General features: G+C 39.3%; 2 protein-coding genes and 1 pseudogene across 2 annotated transcripts; all 3 read left to right on the top strand.

Moving 5' to 3' along the window:
* Window positions 1-2,385: 2,385 nt before the first annotated feature.
* On the top strand, window positions 2,386-3,194 carry LOC147932990 (LEAF RUST 10 DISEASE-RESISTANCE LOCUS RECEPTOR-LIKE PROTEIN KINASE-like 2.1; the record flags this gene model as incomplete). The annotated part of the gene is made up of 1 exon (XM_087477244.1): window positions 2,386-3,194. A coding segment is annotated over one exon (696 nt), but the record flags the coding sequence as incomplete, so codon positions are not given.
* Window positions 3,111-9,313, top strand: LOC104734085 (LEAF RUST 10 DISEASE-RESISTANCE LOCUS RECEPTOR-LIKE PROTEIN KINASE-like 2.3; annotated as a pseudogene).
* A 277-nt stretch (window positions 9,314-9,590) lies between these two features.
* Window positions 9,591-11,847, top strand: LOC104733030 (LEAF RUST 10 DISEASE-RESISTANCE LOCUS RECEPTOR-LIKE PROTEIN KINASE-like 2.2). Its single transcript, XM_010452647.2, has 3 exons — window positions 9,591-10,402; window positions 10,498-10,542; window positions 10,621-11,847. Exons 1-3 carry the CDS (start codon window positions 9,655-9,657, stop codon window positions 11,694-11,696), a joined length of 1,869 nt encoding a protein of 622 aa, XP_010450949.1. The 5' UTR covers window positions 9,591-9,654; the 3' UTR covers window positions 11,697-11,847.
* Window positions 11,848-22,051: the final 10,204 nt, after the last annotated feature.

The raw sequence follows: 22,051 nt of genomic DNA, 5'->3' as shown, positions 1-22,051 counted from the left end.
TGGACCAAGTATCATGGTTATTCGTCCACGGGGAGGAGAATTAGCCCGCTCCGGGTTTTGTCCCCTCTGTCGTTTGGGTGGGCCAGGCAGTTCGTCTGCTTGGGGCGCCTCCTCCTGGTGATTCATGGGTGCTAGCTGCTGGGCTGCGTTGGGTGGTCCATCGTAACCCCGTCCGCCGCCTGCGCCACGGCCTCGGTTGGATCGTCCTCCGCGCCATCCACCTCGGCGACCTCTGCCTCCACGGGCGCTTTTTGGCTGATAAGTAGCTTCGACTTCGCCAGAAAGATACTTTGCGTACAGATAATTCTTCAGATGGACGCACTCTTGTGTGGAGTGACCGGGGTACATGTGAAAATCGCAGTAGAGTTCCTTCGGGTCAGATGGCTGCTTGTCCTGACCGTCCACCTCGGAGACTGCGTGGATGACACCCTTTTTTCGATCCTGAGGTTCGTGGTGCTTGCGGGGTTCGTGGTGTTCGACCCGGTTTTTAGTCTTAGCGGGATGCGACGGCTGTTCGTCATTAGTTTTTGCGGCTATTCGGGCTTCTTCCTCCTTGTCGAGTGCGAACCTGGAGGCCCGATGTAACGCATCATCGAGATCCTTAGGTTCCCGGATGTTAAGGTCTTTTCGTAACGGCGATCCGGGGATTAAGCCTTTTCGGAAGGCCGCCATTGCTACGTCTTCCGGGACGTTGACCTTTGTCAGCTTTTCTTTGAACCTGTTCAAGTAGTTGGCGATAGGTTCCCCTCGTTCCTGGGCCATCTCCCAGAGGTCTGAACTTGTCACGCCTCGTTCGATGAGGATTCGGTAGTTCTTGAGGAAAACCTTGGACAGGTCGTCAAAGTTGTCAATCGAGTTCGGCTCGAGCCTCGTGAACCACACCAAGGCAGGGCCGGAAAGGCTATCCACGAACAGTTGACAGCAACCGGCGTCCCTTTGTTCTTCGGTGAATCGAGCTTTTGACATGGTCGCCATGAAGGATGTCATGAACTGGACCGGATCTTTGTCTCCCTGATAGACTGGCAGCTTCAGTTTGACGTGTGGTATGGCGGCTCGTGCTATCCGTTGAGTGAAGGGCGACTGCCGAGTTACCTCAACGATCCTGTCGATTTCCGGAGCGGTGCTGATAGCTCGATGGAGGAGAGTGTTCATGCCACTAATCTGTGACCTGATTTCTTCGAGTTCGTAGCAAGGTCCGGAGTTCGGGTGGCGGGTGACTGGGACGGTCATGCTTTCGTGTGTCCGTGAGTTCGGATTCGTTGTTCGGATACTGGACGTAGTCCGAGGGGGAGGATTCCTCCGCTCCGGTTGTGCTTCCGAAAAATCGAGACGACGAGTGAGACCATCTACGTTGAGCGATTGTCCAGCAGAGATCTGTGATGGGGTTGTTTGGGTCACAACGGCATCAACTCTGCGGTTGGTTTCGGAGATCATCTGGTAGATCTCTTTTGTCATGGTGCCGAACAGGATTCTGAAATCCTCCATGGAAACGAGCTGCGGATTCTGGGCCGCTGGTGTGGTATGAACGGGGAGGTTCCCGTTCTGAGTGCTGTTCTGCTGCTCCGTTACGCGAGCATCCGCCTCCTCGTGGGTTTGTTCAGTAGAAGGCTCTGCGTCGAGGTGGACTGGCTCCTCGAGAGTTCGTCCTGCACCCTGGCTGGTTTCCCCATCAGATCTAACCCCGATTGGGAGTTCGGTGGAGGTTCCGACCGGATTTGTCGTCACGCGCTGACGGGAATACACGGCAATGACAGGCCTAGTTGACCCACCCAGTGTCGCGGTGTCATCCTGAGAAGGGGTGATGCCCGTGAGATCGGGTGTGCGGTTTTCTTCTGGAACTTCGTTCACGACGGAAGACATTATTGCAAGGCTTCTTTCAGGAGAGTTTCCTAGAGACGATTTGCGTCCCCACAGACGGCGCCAATTGTAGAAACTAGGTTTCAACAATGAATTTGTTTACGGAAGGGAACAAATTCAATAAAGTTATCTCTCTAGAAAATAGATCTAAGCCTTAAAATTAGGAGTAAAGGAGAAGAGCTCGAAAGAACTAGGGTTTGTTGTAAAGAGCAAAAAGAGAACTCGGTTATTGTATTAGATTCTGAATGATTTACAATGGAGAAGTCTCCCTTATTTATACATGTTCAGAGATCTCATAATATATTAACTTTCCTTAACAAACGAAGTGAAATATGGAAAACTGCCCTATTGCTTGAGTCGGCCGCCGCACCGAAGTGGATGTCGGTTCCTTCTTCTCCAAGACTATTCTTTATCCGAACTGATTCCCGAAAACCTAGTCGATCCCTTAACCGGATTCCCGGTTAGATAATCAATTAACATTTCTAGTTTAGCTCGGTATGATGGGGGTGCTAAATCCCGCACCAACAATTTCTCTCTAAAAACAAGTCACTGAATCTACATGTGAGTACCATATACAGAATCGCGCTAGGTGTTGCTCGGGGGCTTGAATACTTGAACCATGGCTGCAAAACAAGGATTGTGCATTTTGACATCAAACCTCAAAACATACTGTTAGATGATAATCTATGCCCTAAAGTCTCTGATTTTGGCCTCGCCAAACTCTGCGAAAAAAGAGAAAGCATCTTGTCCTTGTTAGAGGCGAGAGGAACTATAGGTTATATTGCACCGGAGGTGTTTTCAGGAATGTATGGTAGAGTCTCTCACAAGTCAGATGTTTATAGCTATGGAATGTTGGTCCTCGAGATGATCGGAGCAAAGAACAAAGAAACAGAAGAAACAGCAGGTTCCAACTCAAGTTCGGCCTACTTTCCAGATTGGATCTACAAGGATCTTGAGAAGGGAGATCATACATGGAAATTTGGTGATGATATATCTAGAGAGGAGAAAGAGACTGCAAAGAAGATGACCTTGGTGGGTCTCTGGTGTATACAACCATGTCCATCAAATCGTCCACTGATGAACAGAGTAGTTGAGATGATCGAAGGAAGTTTGGATGCTCTTGAAGTCCCTCCTAAGCCTTCTTTACATCTTTCTGCCGAACCTCTTCCAGAATCTTCTTCACTCTCAGAAGAGAATTCAAACGACTCCGAGGTTTTTATATGATACACATGTTGAGAATTTAATTTAAGAAAATGGTTTGTATGTTTAAAATCTAAAATGTTACAAAGTATATCTTTTTTATCTATGAATCTAATGCATATGCGCGTTACAAAACTTTCCCTTAGACTACTTGAATATCCAAAAAATGTGAAATTTTAATACTCGTTAACATATTCCAAAGTGATTTGTAGTCTTCTTGTTTTTTCTTCTTTTGACATGATGCAAGTAATAGATATCTACATTTGCCCAAGATTTTTGATATCTACGGGATTATTCCTATAAGTTAAGTTGTTTAGAAATCATGGCCTTCCAACTCAACTTCAATGAACAATATGTTAATTGGTCTCCTCTAAAGTCTTAGTAAAACCCGAAAGCTACGAAATACTATTTACGTGACTTATCCAAATATTGGAGTTGGGAAGTTTATATATTAATCTTTCTTATACGTTAACAAGATTCTCCACAAAGACTAGTAAATAAAGGGTTCGCAATATTATATGATTTGTATTTATCTCTTTCATTATTGACTTGGTCCTTCAACTTCTCAAAGTCTTCTCTGTTCTTGTGTAATTTTTTTTTTTTTTTTCCATTGAGTTTACTTACTAGATAGATACATAAAGAGTTAAACTCAGAACATAAAATTTACCTTTGAAGATACAAGTTTTAAGCTGGATTCAAATCCAAATATTTTACTTGGTTGAAATTTACAGAGCTTAAGTCTTTCTTAATGTGTTACAAGTAAGATAAAACTTATCTCTTGGCATCTAATCGAAATTTAATTATTACAACTAACAACAAACTTGACAATTCATTCAGACTAATTGGTTATGGGCTTCCAGAAACTCCTTGTCGAGGTCAATGGAAACTAATCCAAAATCCAAACAGAGGACCTTTCTGCTTCTTGACTTCAATTTCTTTTGGAGATTTTCCTCAATAATTTTGCTATTCTTATCGATTTCAGTCTGAGCATATGGAAACGAAATATACTTCTAAAAAGTGATGAATTCTCCAGCATTACTAGGGTTTAGTTTGGTGATAATAGTCATATTTTTGTTCCTTAACCCTCCTTGTATCCTAAGCAACCGAGCTCTCTTGTCATGCGACTCTGTGTTCGAGTGTGGAAACATCACAGCAAAATTTCCCTTCTGGGGAGAGAATCGTGGCGAGCCTTGTGGTCATCCATCTCTAAAGCTTATCTGCGACCGAGTTTCAAACAAAACCTATTTAAATATTTCCAACATCTTGTTCAACGTTCTTCACATGGACAACACATTCAACACTCTTAAACTTGTCAGAGAAGACCATACTCGTTCCTTTTGCTTTGTTCAATCATTCACACAAACGAAGTTTCCCCCTAAACTCTTTGAGCAATCACCAGATTACAAGACTCTCCTCGTTTTCTCTACTGCAACCCTCACTTCCATTACCTTCAGAATTTTACGCGTTCAGGAGGAGGGATTGATTCCGTGTATCGAAATAAAACTTACTACCGCACTTGTCAAACCGTTTCCAATGTTAGCGTTCCGGTTGGTTTTTGATAAGAATCAATGTGTAAACTCTTATCTATTACTTCGGATGCACTGTTACAAAGAATAGAGCCACCGGCATATCACCGATACATTAACTCTATCTCCCTAAGCGACACATACGTCACTCAACATACAACAAACAATGCATAAACTCTACAAAATGTCTAACAAAGCTTATATACAACAGACTAGTCACGTGATTCTTCCTCCTTCAAGATGCAGGAAGATGTGACTTCCTTCTAGTGTAGACGCTATACGGCTTATCAATACCCCTCCCTTCGAAGAAAGCTTGTCCTCAAGCTTCTGCACATTAGTCACTCCTGTCCGCTGTTCCAACACCCAAAAACACGCAATAGCAGTCTTGTATGTAATACCACTGTTGTACTCTTCACGTTGCAGTTCTTTAATTAGCCAACAATGCCACACAGAAAAATAAGAAGGCATGTCCAATATAAATGAAAACATGCTTCCGTTACACACTTACCTTTTTGTATTTTATGAACTTCCCAAATCGAGTAACCATGACTCCTCTTTTGTCCGGCTGGCTCAAGTTCATCACTATCAACATCCCACTGTAAATTTCTCCTCATGTGATAACGAATTAAAGAAGAAACTCTCAAAGTTGGCCAGAACTGAGATATATTGATCTGCTCCATGAAATGCAGAGTTGAAAATTGTTGCTTGTCCTCAAGCTGTGTAGTAACAAGTGCTGTGACAATAGAAACCAATGACGGCAATCGCTGAGGCCATGGTAGAGCTGCTTTACATACCTTGATCCTCCACATTGTAGTGTCACCGTTTAGTTCCAGGCCCTGGGAAAGTCTGAGCCTCTGTTGTCCCCATATAAAACAGATCCAGTTTGTGTAACTTTGTATAATATGGTGAAGAAGAGTGTGCAACAGCCATAGTTCCAAGTTAATCTTCTGCAGTTTCTTCTTTCTCCAGCGATGCCACACTAAAAAACAGTCTCTCTTGTCTACAGTTTCAGCAGAGCAGGTGCCATATATAACATCACTTCCACGTGAATCACTCCCAATTGTCAGGACTGCTTGTAGTTCCTTAGATTTCCATTTGTGCTTGTAGGTTCTTGAACCCTCTTCTTTTTGCAGCTTCTTTTGTAAACTGTGCCTTTTAAGAAACACCTTATCGAATATATGATATACAAAAGATTTTGCCATCATACTTATTGACACCTTGTAGTAATCCGCCACTTCTGAGACACTTAAAACTTATAATATCCTGTTTTGTTGAGTTCTCAATAGATCAATGCTAAAACCAGAGTGTAAATCATCTAAAATAAGGCCCGGTTGTGACTTAAATTGATCCCCTGTTGCATGAGATCAAGTTATTGATGCATCTTGATGATCCGCAAAAAATAAATTCTCAATTTTTTGTGGTTGGAGCACACCATCTGATGCCGAGTCGACAGCATTTCCCCCCTGCGGTTCCTGTTCTTGATGCAAATCAGTCTCTGCCAATGATTTTGTGGCTAAGGGAGGCTCATGTTTCAGAGCTGACAATGGCTGCAGAGTAACTGGAGCCAAATTCCCAAATCGAACATACAACTTTGACTTGAAATCTTTCCAATTCTTGAAAGACACATTCTTAAACCAACTAATAGCATCTCCCTTTAATTTCTGCGTTACCAACTTTATCTTCTCCATGTCAGTATGTCGACCAGAGCGAATTAATCTTTCCACCTGTGTTATCCAACTACATGGATACAATCCTTGAAAAATTGGCAACTCGATCTTTTTCACCATGTTATCTCCATTCCCTTTCATAATTCCTTGTGTTAATCTATTCAACAATGTCCCTTCTAACTTCTGATCATCTAACCCACTAACCTGAGATGAAAAATCCTCAATCTTCTGCACAGAATCTGATATTGACCCAGTCTTATGTAAGCCTGCTTCTTGACTTGATTCGTTTAGCATAGTCACTACAGAATCAGATCCATAAATCTCCTTATTCTCTTTACTGGCCAACATCAATTCCTCTTTAACAACTTTTCTCTTTATACATGACTACATAGCTCTAGCTACAGCCATCATCTCCAGCAAATTACGTGGTTTTTGCATATGAACAAGCTCCTGCATTTCCCGTGTTAACCAATTGAGAAAAATCCTTTCAAGTTTCTACTCATCCAACCCAGATACTTGTGATGAAAGATCCTCAAATCGTTGTATATACTCGCTATTGTTCCTGTCTGTTTGATACGAAATAAACTTATACTTGGTCCTCTAATCTTTGATCCAAATTTCAGCACCAATTCCGACTTAAACTAAACCCAACTTTCAAACTGTCTCATGTTAATTTCAAAGTTGTACCAGCTCAATGCTTCTCCTTACAAGCTCACTGAAGCTAAGACTAGTTTCTCTGCATCGTTGTATCCACCCATTCGAAAGAAACGCTCAACAAGCGCAATCTGACCATAAACTCCCACACCGTCAAACACGGCCATCTCCACATTGTTGAGAAGGTTTTCTCTGATCCTAGGCCTAATATCACTACGGCTAGGTTCCCAGAAAGAATTTGTTACCTGATTGGTTTGATCTTGCGACCTTGAAGTCGTAATTGGACTTGTTCCTCCAACTTCTTGCACTGTCGCTTTCCCGGATAATTTGTTTATCACAAAATCCAGCTTCCGCTTAATCTCCAAGAACTGTTGATCCTGAGCGTCGGTTCTTGAATCCAAACGTGATTCTTCACAACGAACCATCGAAATCATCTCCGTCAATTGATCGTAAAGCTCAATAGCTGAAGCCGCTGTTTGCTCTGCTGTTGTTAGCTCTCTAATCGGTGAATCTTGCTGTATCTCCACCTCCGATCCTCTGATTCTTCAATTTGGTAAAACCCCCAATTTCATCAAACCCTAAATCTTCACTTGCGATAACTCCGATCACAGTCACGACGCACCAATTGATAAGAATCAATGTGTAAACTCTCTTATCTATTACTTCGGATGCACTGTTACAAAGAATAGAGCCACGGGTACATCACCGCTACATCAATTCTATCTCCCTAAGCGACACATATGTCACTCAACATACAACAAACAATGCATAAACTCTACAAAATGTCTAACAAAGCTTATATACAACAGACTAGTCACGTGATTCTTCCTCCTTCAAGATGCAGGAAGACGTGACTTCCTTCTAGTGTAAACGCTATACGGCTTATCAGTTTTGTACCTGAAAAAGAAGCTTGGAATTTGGAAAGTGTCTTAAGACAAGGATTTGAAGTGAAGTTGAAGATCAATGAGAGACCATGCAAAAAATGTATAAAATCCGGTGGATTTTGCAGTTTCGACAAGTCTGCAACACAATTTTGCTGCAAGGAGGACTTTTCGTTTTATCCAAATAGGATAAAAGAGTTGTCTGGTGCATTGCTTGGAATGAAATGCACAGAAACCAGTTCTTCTGATCATCTTGATGTCCCTTCTCTGGCCGAAACAGGAACTGCTCCAGGTAGCTTTCAGTTTGTCTTGACGGGTTCTCGAGGTTAGTTTCCTAGGAAGAAGGGTTCTTTTTGTTCTTGTGGTTGTTTGATCTTTCATATGTTCAAATTTATTTAACGGTATATACAAATTTCATTTGCAGCGTTAGTACTTGTTACATGCATGGCATGTTTAATTTTGTCGATAGTCATATATTTTCTGAACAAGATAGAAGCATTACAAGGTCCAAGAACTGATAATTTTGATGAACTAGTACCATTGAAGCGGTATAGCTATGGAGAAGTGAAGACAATCACAAACTCGTTTTCCCAAGAAATTGGGAGAGGAGGATTTGGTATTGTCTATGAAGGAAATTTTTGTGACGGTCTCAAGGTTGCAGTGAAGGTCTTGAAAGATTCAAAGAAAAATGGTGAAGATTTCATGAACGAAGTGGCTAGTATGAGCAGAACATCTTATGTTCATATTGTTTCTCTGCTTGGGTTTTGCTATTAAGGATCCAAAAGAGCGATTATCTATGTATTTGTGGAGAATGGGTCACTGGATAAGTTCATATCGACTGAGGCTTCATTGCCCATTGACCTGAAAAAACTACATGATATTGCACTTGGCGTTGCACGAGGACTTCAATACTTGCACTATGCTTGCAAGACAAGGATTGTGCATTTCGACATAAAACCACATAACATACTGTTGGGAAAAGATTTTTGTCCAAAGATTTCTGATTTTGGACTCGCCAAGCTCTGTGGGGGTAAAGAAAGTGTCTTATGGATGTCAGAGTCTCAGAGACGAGAGGGACAATCGGATACATCGCACCAGAAGTGTTTTCAAGAATGTATGGTCGAGTCTCTCACAAGTCACATGTGTATAGTTACGAAATGTTGGTTATTGAGATGATTGGAGCAAGAAGGAGGAACTTTGTATCCAACAACAACAGCAGTTCTATGTATTTCCAGATTGGATCTATAAGGGTCTTGAAAAGGACGATGGTAAAAGGCTTTTCGGTGATCATATAGCAGAAAACGAAGATGAAGAGTTTTCAAAGAAGATGGTTCTTGTGGGATTAGCATGTATTCAAGCATGCCCATCAGATTGCCCGTCGATGAACAGAGTTGTTGAGATGATGGAGGGAAGTTTAAGTGCTCTTGAAGCTCCTCCTAAGTATTTATTGCAAATATCTGCATACCATATGTCTCCATCTTCTTGTCCTGAAGAAGATCATTCAATCTCCTATGAAGAAAGTTTATAAGTTTCATGGCAATTTCGTCATTTTTTTTTTTTTGAACAAAGACTAATTTGTGTCTTTAGTCAAATGAACGGAAAAAAAACTTCTTTCGTTTATTAAATGTTACATCTTTGTGTTATTTTAAACTTCTTTCGTTTATAATGTTACAAAACAAAGGTAACAAAGATATGGTTTTTGATCAAAAAAAAACAAAAAAACAAAGATATGGTTAAGGTCTGTACACCTGTCCTAAGAAAAGTCTCTCCACCTAATCAAGTCAACTAAAGTCTCCCCTTTCTCTGTGGCTTTACTATACTTTGTGTGTGTGTTTTTGTTTTTTTTTGACATAATTATTATCACACCTCATGGATTTTCCGTCCTCCATGGGATCTCAAACAACTAGGTTCAGTCTGATCTTCTTATTCTTGTTTTATTATCTTCCTTGTGCTTTAAGCCAACAGGATCCTTGGTCGTGTAATGATCTGTTTCAGTGTGGAAACATCACAGCTGGTTTCCCATTCTCGGGAGAGAGTCGTGATGAATATTGCGGTCATCCTTCTCTGAAACTAAACTGCAACAAACTCTCAAACACAACCTCTCTTACCCTCTCAGGCTACAACTACACCGTCCTCTATATAGATAACAGCAACAACAAATCCCCCACTCTGGGACTTTCAAGACAAGATTTCTCAGGTCCTTTTTGCTCTGCTTCATTCTCCACCACACCTTTACCTTCAAATCTCTTCCAGACTTTACCATCTTACAAAACCCTTGATGTGTTTTACGCTTGTGACCCTCGTCGCCATTTCCTTGGGAATTTCACATGTCAAGTCAAAGATCTTGGCTCGGTTATTCAAAACTCTACATATCGCAAACTTTGTGATGAGAGTTTCAGCGTGACAGTTCCTACAAGTTTTTTCCCAGAGGAGGAAGTTTTGGATTTGACTCATTTAGAGAGTGTTCTTAGAAATGGATTTGAAGTGAAGCTTAAGATGGATTGTCCACCAGAATTTTTATCCTCTACTGCAAGTTGCAGCTATCTTTCCGGACTTTGCTGCAAATACGTTTCAGGAACGCTGAGTTGCAGCGATACTACAGAAAACTTCTTTCATGGTAATGTTTTCAAAAATTTAAAGCTCATCACCTGATCAATAGTCAATAGATCATAAACGCTACTAATATTTTTTTCTGCAATATAATGTTTACAGATATGATTCCAAGTACACGCTCCATGCTAATAAAAATTGCACAAGGTTAGAATTTACCGTTTCTTGTATATATTGAACATTCGAGGGGACTATAACTAACTTCATTATTGTGTCTTTTTCCAGTTGTAGGACCAAATGTATTTTTAGTTGTGGTGATGGTTATAGCATTCTTGATCTGGAGGAAAAAAAAAAAAGCAAATGCTTTAAGAGATCAGAACCTTAATATGTTAGCAACCCTGAGACGGTGTAGTTATAAGGAAATCAAGAAAATTACAAATTCATTTACAGAAGTTGTTGGACGAGGAGGGTTTGGAACTGTATATAAAGGTAAGTTAAGCGATGGTAGTAAAGTTGCAGTGAAGGTCTTGAAGGATTCAAATGGAAATTGTAAAGATTTCATCAACGAAGTCGCAAGCATGAGCCAAACATCTCATGTTAACATTGTTTCTCTGCTTGGTTTCTGCTACGAAGGATCCAAAAGAGCGATTGTATATGAATTTCTCGAGAATGGTTCTCTTGATCAGTCGTTGAATCTTGATGTCAGTACACTTTATGGAATCGCGCTAGGCGTTGCTCGGGGACTAGAGTACTTGCACTATGGCTGCAAAACAAGGATTGTGCATTTTGACATCAAACCACAGAATGTACTGTTAGATGAGAATCTCAGACCCAAAGTTGCTGATTTTGGCCTCGCTAAGCTCTGTGAGAAGCAAGAAAGCATCTTGTCATTGCTTGACACGAGAGGAACTGTAGGATACATTACTCCAGAACTGTTTTCAAGAATGTATGGGAATGTATCTCACAAGTCAGATGTGTACAGCTATGGAATGTTGGTTCTTGAGATGATAGGAGCAAGGAACAAAGAAAGAGTCGAAAATGCTAACTCGAACAATAGCTCAGCTTACTTTCTGGATTGGATCTACAAGGATCTTGAAAATGGAGATTACGTAAAGCTTCTTGGTGATGGACTAACCCGAGAGGAAGAAGATATTGCGAAAAAGATGATCTTGGTGGGTCTATGGTGTATTCAGTTTTGCCCCTCTGATCGTCCATCAATGAACAAATTCGTAGAGATGATGGAAGGAAGTTTGGATTCTCTTAATCCTCCTCCTAAGCCTCTTTTGCATATGCCAATAATGCAAACTATTGCAGAATCATCACAGCCATCAGACGAAAGCTCAATTTACTCCGAAGTATGATTCCATGACTGTTGGGAGAATCTATATTCTGTTTAGCACCAAAATGTATCACTTTTATGTATATTGATCCTTGAAAATAAAAACATATGTAAAACAAATCATATATATTTGACATTTATAGGCATGTTGTCCATGATGGACGGTTTTAAAACTTAGGTGGTAAACCGTAAACAGTAAAATGATTTTTTTTTATTGGACTTGGAGTAACATTTTATTTCATTCCAGTCCAACACTAATTGAATATGAAATAAATTGTTTGAAAACAATAATGAACCAAAATAAAAGGATAACAAGACTAATTTAAACTCAATCTATTAAATTTCGATTCGCAAGGAGATTGAGGAACATCAGTAGGGAAGGGAGTATAGTTTTAGCAAAGATTTTAGAGTAAAGACTCTTTAAGAATAACTCTCTTATTAGCTCAAAGAAAAATAACTCAAAAACTTTAAGCTCTCACACAATCTCTCAATCTTAATCTCTCAAAAACTCATATGTTTTGCAACACAATTGCAACCATATTTATAACACCAGAAAACCTCTTAGTCCTAATCCTATTTGGAATTATATGTTTAGATTACTCCTAAACAATTCAAGTCCTTATCTCTCAAGAAACTTAATTCCCAAATAGGTTTAGGATAACCTTAAGTTCTCTTCAAGCTTAACCCAACAGGGAGGAGGAAGTATGTATGGCTTGAGCATTGCTAGGGCATTGGAAGAAATATATCGCTCGGCAATTGCTGGGTCAGTTGTAGTATAAAGTCCTATCTCCTTGCAAATATTTCTCGCCACGTTTTCCTGACACTCGAGCTCTTGTTGCAGCTTGGATTTCTCCTCATTGAGCAAAGACATAGTGATTGGCAATTTTGCTTCTCTGTGGCCTAAGCTATCGATTTCTCTCTGTAGAATGTTTATTTGGTCCTTGATGTGACTGATCGCTTCAAGAATACCCATCCCCTCAATGGAAATCATCCTACAAAAGGAAATAAGAGTTTTTTTTAGAAAAAAAAATCTTACTAGATTTGAGGGAAAAGTAATAACCATATGTTCCATAAATTGAAAAGCATAAGTTTACCTAGTTGATTGATGTTCACTTTGAATCTCTTGTCTTGATGGATAAGTGTTTACTTGCAGATCCTGGAAACAAAAAATATGATCTATGTTAGACATATTTAACCAAACAAAGTCTTGTGACGAAATCAAACTTTTTTTTTTGGTTAATAACGAAATCAAAAATTAGACTTTTTTTTTAGTTGGTCCTAGATACACCGAACTCAGAAACATCAAAGTTAAAACTATGAAACTATCAGAGAAGCTACATAACCCCAACACCATACGAACCCTAGCACAATTATTCTATCGAAGCGGATAAAAAAAATTACTCCTAAAAACTTCAAACGCAGACGAATCTAACCTCGTGAAAGCCAAACCCTAGACTAGTAGCACAACAAACACTAGATCCCAGCGATAAACCCTAAAATTACCAATGATACAAGCGAGAAAATTGAAACGGGTCTAAATATTATAATATTTTGCTGAAAACTAACTTAGATAATTTATAACCGAACAGAACAATGGGTTTCAAGATGAGACAAAAACAAACCTTGCTGTTTCGCTTGTGGCAGTGAATATTGTAGAATAGAATATATGTTGTGAAACACTTAGTGGACTCACTAGACCGGCCCGTCTATAAGCTATGGAGTCTCGGTCCATAGGCTTTACTCAGTCCATACAGCTTCGGCCCATTAGCCGAAGCCTTACTCGGCCTATTAGTACTTAGGTCGGTTTAAGCTAAGACTTGTAACCCTGCTATATATATGTATGTAACCTTGGGAATAATCAATAAGAAACATAAGAGCTTTATCCCTAAACTCTACTTTCATAACACGTTATCAGCACGATAGCCTCTAGCCCTAAAAACCCTAGAGCCGCCACCGATTCCAAAACCCTAAACCGCCTTTCTTCTTCTTCTTCTTCGAGATTTATCCCCTTGCCTCGAAGAACTCTCGACGATAGTCCATATTCCTCGACGATAGTTCAAAATCCTCGACGATAGTCTAAAACCCTCGACGATAATCCAAAACTCTCGGCGATTATTCCTTGTTCGTGATCCATCATCGTTCGCGATCCGGTTTCTATTCGATGATCAAGTTTTGTTCGAGTTTCGGTCGAGGTTCGCGGTTCCTAGACGTATCCGGACGAGAGCGGTACGAAGATCCGGACGAGAGCAGTACGTGATCCGGACGAGAGCAGTACGTGGTCCGAGGTTCATGATCAGAAATCAAAGGTATATCTGAGGTCTTTAGCTCCCAGATCAATTCCAGTCAGACCCTAATTGGTGAAAGGTAAACAAGATCAAAACTCTCTTAGAACCATAGTCGAACTTGGATCTAAAACTATTGAACCCTAAAACATCCAAGTACACAATCTAACAAACTTTAAATTCCCTAAATCCTAAGACTTAAAATCAAATTGTAGGATTGTTAGATTGATTGATAATTGCACCAAACTTACATCAAGCTTAAAATCCGAATTGGTTGATTAAAATTGTTTATGATTGCTTGATTGTTTGTGTTGCATAAGAACCTAGAATCAAATTGTTAGGATCATAAGATAGGATTTGATCTAACTGTTCTAGGAGATTTAAACTTGGATTGTTTCATGCATGCATCTTTGAAATTAAATCGATTGTTAATCGAATTTGGCATAGAATTTTCCTGTAAATTTAGGTTGCATAAGAACCCTAAAACCCTAAATTAAAATCGGAATCTAGAGAAAGTCTAGTTCCATAAAAAATTTGTTTAAATTCCTAATTGGAAAAGGAAAGGTTAAGAAAAAGGAAAATTTCTAGATTATCTAAGAAAAGGAAACTATTGCATGCTATTTAGTTTTGTTGTCTTGTGTGCATAGATTAAATCACGAAAATTATAAGCAAAGATAAGGCATGGTTCGATCTTAAATATCGCATGGCCTAAGGCATGGTTCGATCTCAAATATCGCATGTCCTAAGTTCGAAATTATGAGATAAAACACAAGACATATTAAACCACAAAAATTATAAGAAAAGGCAAGGCATGGTTCGGTCTCAAATACCGCATGACCTAAGGTATTTATCATGAACACCAAAGCCGAAAATTATAGGAAAGGCAAGGCATGTTTTAACATGGCCTATGAACAAATTAAAGGCATGGTAACGGGGGCAAATCCGTATGACCTATTTGCATGGTAACGGGAGCTAATACCGCATGCTATTGATATGATGCATGTCATATATTATAAAGGACCTATGTGAGTATATTGTTGATTATAATGATTGCACTAAGAAAATATAGACATCAAACAATTATCTTGCTGAGAGAATAGAAAACCAGTACCTCACAATAGATGATCCTATTGACCTTTGGACAGAGCTTAAAAGCAAATATGGACACCAAAAGATGGTGCTCCTACCAAAGGCTCAATTCGATTGGGAAAACCTAAGGAACCAGGATTTCAAATCTCTGGATGAGTATAACTCAGAGCTTTTAAAGATTGTCTCAATCCTAAGGTTGTGTGGTACTAAGGTCATTGAGAAGGAATTGTTAGAGAAGACATTCTCGACATTTTACACAAATAACATTGTGCTCCAACAGCAATATTGCGAGAAAGGTTTTAAAACCTATGCAGACCTAAAACTCTTGTTTAATGCTAGATGAGCAAAACAATGAGATATTACTGATGAAAAGTGCAATGAAGCCCACAAGGTCGATATGACTAAGAAAAATCCTCAAGAGCCTATAGAGCCAAAAGAGACCAATGAGTCTAACTATGTCCGTAGGGACAAGAGTGGCTGTGGCCGAGGAAGAAGTGGACATGGTGGTCCTGGTCGTGGGACTTACCAAAGGCATAATTATGATGGTCAAGGCCGTAGAAACCGATTAGGCTTCGGCCGTGGTCGGGGGGAAAGGCCGCGGGTCATTTCAAACCGCAACATAAGACCAAGTCCACTTGTCATAGATATGGTATGGAGAACCATTGGATAAAGACATGCATGACTCCTAAACATCTAATTAATCTCTATCAAGAGAATTTGAAAAGAATCCAGAAACTAATTTTGGTGCATCTCGATGGTAAAGGAAATTTGGCCATGAGAATGATGACAAATTAAATTATGAGATTTCTGGTTGCCTAAATATAGCTTTGGTTTAATTTCTATTGTGGTTTAAATTCTTGTCCATTATTGGAAATGGCTAAGGACAAGAAAATAAGTGTGGTGGATAGTGGATTAAGCCACACAATTTTGAAAAGGCCAATATTAGCAAAGATAAGCGGGTATAGCAAGCCTAAGTGAAGGCTACGGCCAGGCACATATTTTATGGCACACATTTGAACTAAGTGTTGCATTGTATTCACCCAGCTCTAAGAGAAGCTTATTGAGCTTTGAGGACATTCATTTGAATGGTCCCTATGTTTAAATAAAGGGTAAAGGAAACAGAATGTTCCTATATATTACTAAGATCACCCAAGGACATAAGAAAGTCCTAGAGGCTATACCTGCACTAGCCACTGGTTTTACCATGCTAAGAGTAATATGATAGAGGCTAATATGGCAATGAACAAGATGTTCAATAATTCACTTTATGGCATGAACGGATTGGCCATCCGTGTTCTAACATGATGCGTAAGCTAATTATGAAATAAAATTGGCACACTCCTAAGAGAGAAGAGTTATCCCTAAGAATCTCACGTGTGTAGCATGTACACAAGGGAAACTCATTATAAGGCCATCACCAGTAAATAAAGAGATTATCCACTTAAGACTGTAAGTCCAGACAGTGCTGGTGAGCATATAACCCAAGCGTTTAATAATAATGGTATGTCCATGGGGGGGAAGTGTGGACCACCCTGTGGAACATGAACATACAGAGAGTGGATTAGATGAATCCCTCATTAAACGTATTGCTCGACCATTACTCATGAGGTCGAAGCTTCTTGTGTCGGCTTGGGGGACACACAATATTATATGCAGTAGAGCTTATACGCATCAGGCCATCTAGTGAGAATAAATATTCCCAATTACTAACGGGTCATGAGCCAGACATATCCCATCTAAAGACATTCGGGTGTGCCGTTTATGTATCGAATGCATCATCACAAGAGAATAAAGATGGGACCTCAAAGGAGGATGGGAATATATGTTGATATGATTCTCCCACCATTGTTAAGTATCTTGAGCCAACTATGGGTGATTTATTTGTGGCCAGATACATGGATTGTCAGTTTGCTGAATCCGAATTCCCTATGTTGGGTGGAGAGAAATGCAGAGAAAGACAAGCTGGTCAAGGAAAATATTATGGAATCAAACATCCTTAAATTGGCAAGATCCTCGGACTCTAGCATGAGATGCAGAGGTCCAAAGAATTATATATGCAAAAGCTAGCTATACAATTGCCAGATTCCTTTGTTGACCCAAAGAGAGTAAGAAAATCGTACATACCAGCTTGTAATGCACCAGTACGTATTGATGTTCAGAAGGAACACAATAATCAAGTTGCTACAGAGTCTAGAACCCGTTTGAAACGAGGTAGACCAGTAGGTTCCAAAGATAAGAACCCTCGAAAATCTAAAGGTGCAAAATAGACCGAGGTTAAGGGAATTACTGAAAATATAGACATGGCCGCGGCAAATCCTAAGGTACCAAATTGAGGTTTGGGACGCTGAACCTCAAGGACCTGAAGGTATTGATAATGATGAGATCTCAATAAGTTATATCATGTCTAGAATAAAATGGAACCGCAAAGATGATGTCGACATCAATGAAATAATTGTATGCAAGGTAGCACTTGAGATAAATGAGGATCTAGAGCCCATGTCTATATTAGAGTATACTCAAAGCAAAGATTGGAAAAGGCTATTGACGTGGAGCTTAACTCTTAGAAGAAGAGTAATGTGTTTTGGTCCGACCTTAAGGACAACACTTGATTTAAAGCCAGTTGGACATAAGTTGGTCTTTGTAAGAAAGAGAAATGAGAGTAATAAAAACGTGAGATAAGGCACGGCTTGAAGCACAAGGATTCTCTCAAAGACCAAGAGTAGATTATGAGGAGACTTACTCCCTTGTGATGGATGCAACGACTTTTAGATATCTAATAAGTCTGGCTGTAATTTGTGGTTAATGGATGTTAAAACCACATACTTACATGGTCCACTGGAAAATGAAAGATTACCAGAGGGTATAGAGCTCGATTATAAGAGTGGTTCTCGAGAACAGTACTGCATAAGGCTAGACAAATCGCTTTATGGACTGAAAGAGAGTGGTCGAATGTGGTATAATAGACTTAGCAAATTTTGGCAAAGAAAGGCTATAGTCATGACCCCATCAGTCCATGTATATTTATAAAGAAGTTTGCAAACAAAGGATTTGTGATAATAGCAGTCTATGTGGATGATTTAAACATCCTTGGAACCTCTGGGGAAATCGCCCAAACTGTAGAATATCTCAAAAGAGAGTTTGAGATGAAAGACCTAGGCAAGACAAAATTCTGTTTGGGATTGCAGCTTGAGTACAGAAATAATGGTATCCTTTTGCACTAGATGGCATATACAGAAAGATACTCAAGAGTTTTAATAAGGACTAAGCTCACCCATTGACTAGCCCAATGGTTGTTAGGAGCATTGATTTGAATAAAGATCCATTTGTCCAAGGAAGGACAATGAGGAAGTTCTCAGTCCTAAAATGCCATAGCTCAGTGCTATAGGAGAGTTAATGTCTTGGCTAGCCACACTAGACCAGAGATAAATTTTGCCGTGAACCTCCTTGCAAGAATCAGTTCTTGACTAACCCAAAGGCACTAGAGTGAAATTAAGTATTTATTATGTTACCTACGGAGGAACATTTAAATTTGGGTTTATATTTTACTAACTATAACAAGGAAGGTTTTAGTTGGTTTTAGCTGATGCAGGTTATAGCAAAGAAAGTTTAAGTATGTATGGTTGAGATTGAAGACTCAACATATCAGGACGGATTGCAGTATCATCAAAGACAGCAAAGAAGCAACCGTAATTTATGAAGATAACACAGCCTGCATCGCACAAAGAAGGTTACATCAAGGGAGATCGGACGAAGCACATATTACCAAAGTTCTTCCATACACATGATCTACAAAAGGCCGGAGAAGTTCTTATAGTGCAAGTTCAGTCAAGTGACAACTTAGCCGATCTCTTCACCAAATCGTTACCGACAACAACTTTCAAGAAGCTCGCGCACCAGATTGGAATGCGGAGACTTAGGGACTTGGAGTGATGTTTGGAACAGGGGGAGCAATGTGTGCTGTACTCTTTTTCCTTCACCAAGGTTTTGTCCCAATGGGTTTTCCTGGTAAGGTTTTAATGAGGCAGCATCCCCTAAGCACATTGCAGCGATCCCATCCAACATAGGCACGGTCGTTCGTCCAAGGGGGAGTGTTGTGAAACACTTAGTGGACTCACTAGACCGGCCCGTCTATAAGCTATGGAGTCTCGGTCCATAGGCTTTACTCAGTCCATACAGCTTCGGCCCATTAGCCGAAGCCTTACTCGGCCCATTAGTACTTAGGTCGGTTTAAGCTAAGACTTGTAACCCTACTATATATATGTATGTAACCTTGGGAATAATCAATAAGAAACATAAGAGCTTTATCCCTAAACTCTACTTCCATAACAATATAATATGAGTTGCTCTATAGTAATGAGTTTGATACAAGATGCCCACATACATATATATAGTAATTAACATTAACATATTGCTAAGTAATGTTAACTTTCCTAATCCGAATCTAACACAAAGAAAAATACAGTAATAATAAGGAAATATGCCAAAACTAATTTTGCGTACCCTTGTTGCTTTTTGGTATAACCAATGATTTCAAAGTGACTTATCCTTTTTGGAATGTACCCTTGTGTGAAATCATAAGATAAACAAACAAAAGTTCTATTTACAAAAGTTCTAAATAGAAAAGCTTGAGACTAAGACAGCACAGATAAAACATTACACAAGATATGTAAAAATCAATTTGTTCATCAGAGGAGGATTCAAATCAGATCCATGCACCTGTCCTTAGTTTCAAACAAACCATCTTCAACAGCTGTAAGAAAAGTCAACTAATTCAGTTCCTTACGCACATCTCCCATCTTATTCAGAGTCAACTAAGACAGCTCTTTTAATTCACTTTGTTTCCTTAATTTTGGTTTCTAAATTACAGCAAAAAGTATCCTCACACCTCATGGGATCTCCAACAACTGGGTTCTGTCTGATCATGATTTTCTTGTTTTATCATCTTCCTTGTGCTCTAAGTAAGCAAGAACCAAAAGGGTTATGTGAAACTCTGTTCAGTGTGGCAGTATCACCGGTGGTGGTATTGCAACTTATACATCTGGTGGTACAAACATCAAGAATAGCTCCATTCTGATAATAATCAGTACAGGTTTGTCTTGCTTTGCTAGAGACATCGTTTCGATTAACACTTTTGGACTACACAGAAATGGTAGTTTTGAACTCCCATGAATATTAACTGTATATTTGTATTTTTCTGTTGCAGATATTGCCAAAAAGATTATCTTAGTGGGTCGTCTATGGTGTATTCAGTTCTGCCCATCAGACCGCCCATCAATGAACAAAGTTGTAGAGATAATAGAAGGAAGTTTGGATTCTCTTAATCCTCCTCCTAAGCCTCTTTTGCATATGCCAATGCAAAATATTGCAGAATCATCTCAGCCGTCAGACGAAAGCTCAATTTACTCCGATGTATGATTCCATGACTGTTGGGAAAATCTATATTCTAGCACCAAAATGTATCACTTTATATACTGATCCTCAAAAGTAAGAATATAAGTAAAACAAAGGAAAAACGGCTTTTACATACATGGACAATTCTAATATGTTCGATTCATACGACTATGCGAAAACATACATTGACTTTAAAAAATTTTGAATTTCATACCCGAAATAACGCTGTTAATATCGCCAACGTCGTTTTAATCGTTGCTTCAAATTAATTTTTTTAAAAATGTTACATGCTAGGCTTGAACCTATTAAGTCTAACACCCTAATAACTTTTCTGTAACCACTCTGACACATGTATCTTTAGTTGTTTAATGAACAAATATTTAATATATCCTCTCTTCTCTTTTTCGTTTCCTAACATCAATCAAAAGCTTTTTTGTTTCCTCCAATATTTTTTTTTCCGATCTGGCTAAAATTAGATCGGAATTGAATCCACCCAATTTGTACAAAATTGATTCGAGATCTGCTGTGATGTTTAGGTAGCCAAAACCCAATAATTGAATCGATCAATCGAGTAAAAACCCTAATTTTGTGATTTGTGATTTACAGCTTTTGAAGATGGGAGATGAAACAATTGAGATTACGCTACAGAGCACGTTGAACCTCTTATCTTCTCACTAACCATAACGAAATCTAAAACAAGTGCAGAGAAGATCTTCCGAACGCTGGATATTTACCAAACCATGTTACACCTAATTCCCAAAATCGATCAGATCTTCAGGTTCTACGGCTTGTCTTCTTGCTTTGATTAAAGAAGAGCGCCTGAAGAAGAAGATATATTAAATCTTGGTTCATTAACTCAAAATAGATCTATATGTCCGAGTGGTAAATTATAAGTTAATTGGGACTTAGACTTTACGGGTCCGAGGCTAAGGGCAAGTCAAGTCCAATGGTAGGTTGTTGTTTTTAGGATCTTATCATTTTCTAACAATAAATTGAGTATTTTTTCAAAATAAGAACCTTTAAAAGATTAATTAAAATTATGTCTCTCCAGTGGTAAAAGTCTAATTGGGATTCTTATTGATAAAAAAAAATCACAACAACATAAAATCTAAAGCAAACCCTTTCAAAGATCTATTTCATTTCAACATAGGCTGTTGAAAAGTGAACTGTTTCTGTTGTTGTTCATGCTTTGATCCATCTGAAGCTGAGGCCAACCATTCAAGCATTGTAATAACACTTGAGGTATCATCGAGATAGTACCTAGCCGTGCTCGGTTACTGACCCATTGTGCACGCAAGATCAATAGAGGAAACATCTTGATCAAACATCTTGGTGCTTTACTAAGCTATCAAACATGTCCTCATCAGACGGATCATCACCAAAGCACAACAAAAAACTCTGATCTCTTGCCTTTGGCGTTCCTCATAGATGCTATCAAATGCTCCACCACATTTCCTTTGCTTACTCCCTTAAAACCAAATTCATATTACAATGATGATAGTAACAGAAAATTCAAGCAAGCAAAGAAGTTTATATAGACATGATGAGAATGCTCCTCTCTGCATTCAAAGAAACGCATCAGTTTGAGATGTCGTGAGACATAAGTTTGGCACTA

This window comes from Camelina sativa, chromosome 12, assembly GCF_030686135.1.
Source record: "Camelina sativa cultivar CO46 ecotype springtype chromosome 12, ASM3068613v1".
Classification (NCBI taxonomy): domain Eukaryota; kingdom Viridiplantae; phylum Streptophyta; class Magnoliopsida; order Brassicales; family Brassicaceae; genus Camelina; species Camelina sativa.
This window is presented reverse-complemented; position numbering and strand designations above follow the sequence as displayed.

Excerpts from the sequence above, each read along its gene's own strand:
- LOC104733030 (XM_010452647.2), top strand. The coding sequence starts at position 9,655 with ATGGATTTTCCGTCCTCCATGGGATCTCAAACAACTAGGTTCAGTCTG. Across the intron at positions 10,403-10,497 it reads TACAGAAAACTTCTTTCATG|ATATGATTCCAAGTACACGC; the intron begins GTAATGTTTTCA and ends TAATGTTTACAG. Across the intron at positions 10,543-10,620 it reads GCTAATAAAAATTGCACAAG|TTGTAGGACCAAATGTATTT; the intron begins GTTAGAATTTAC and ends GTCTTTTTCCAG.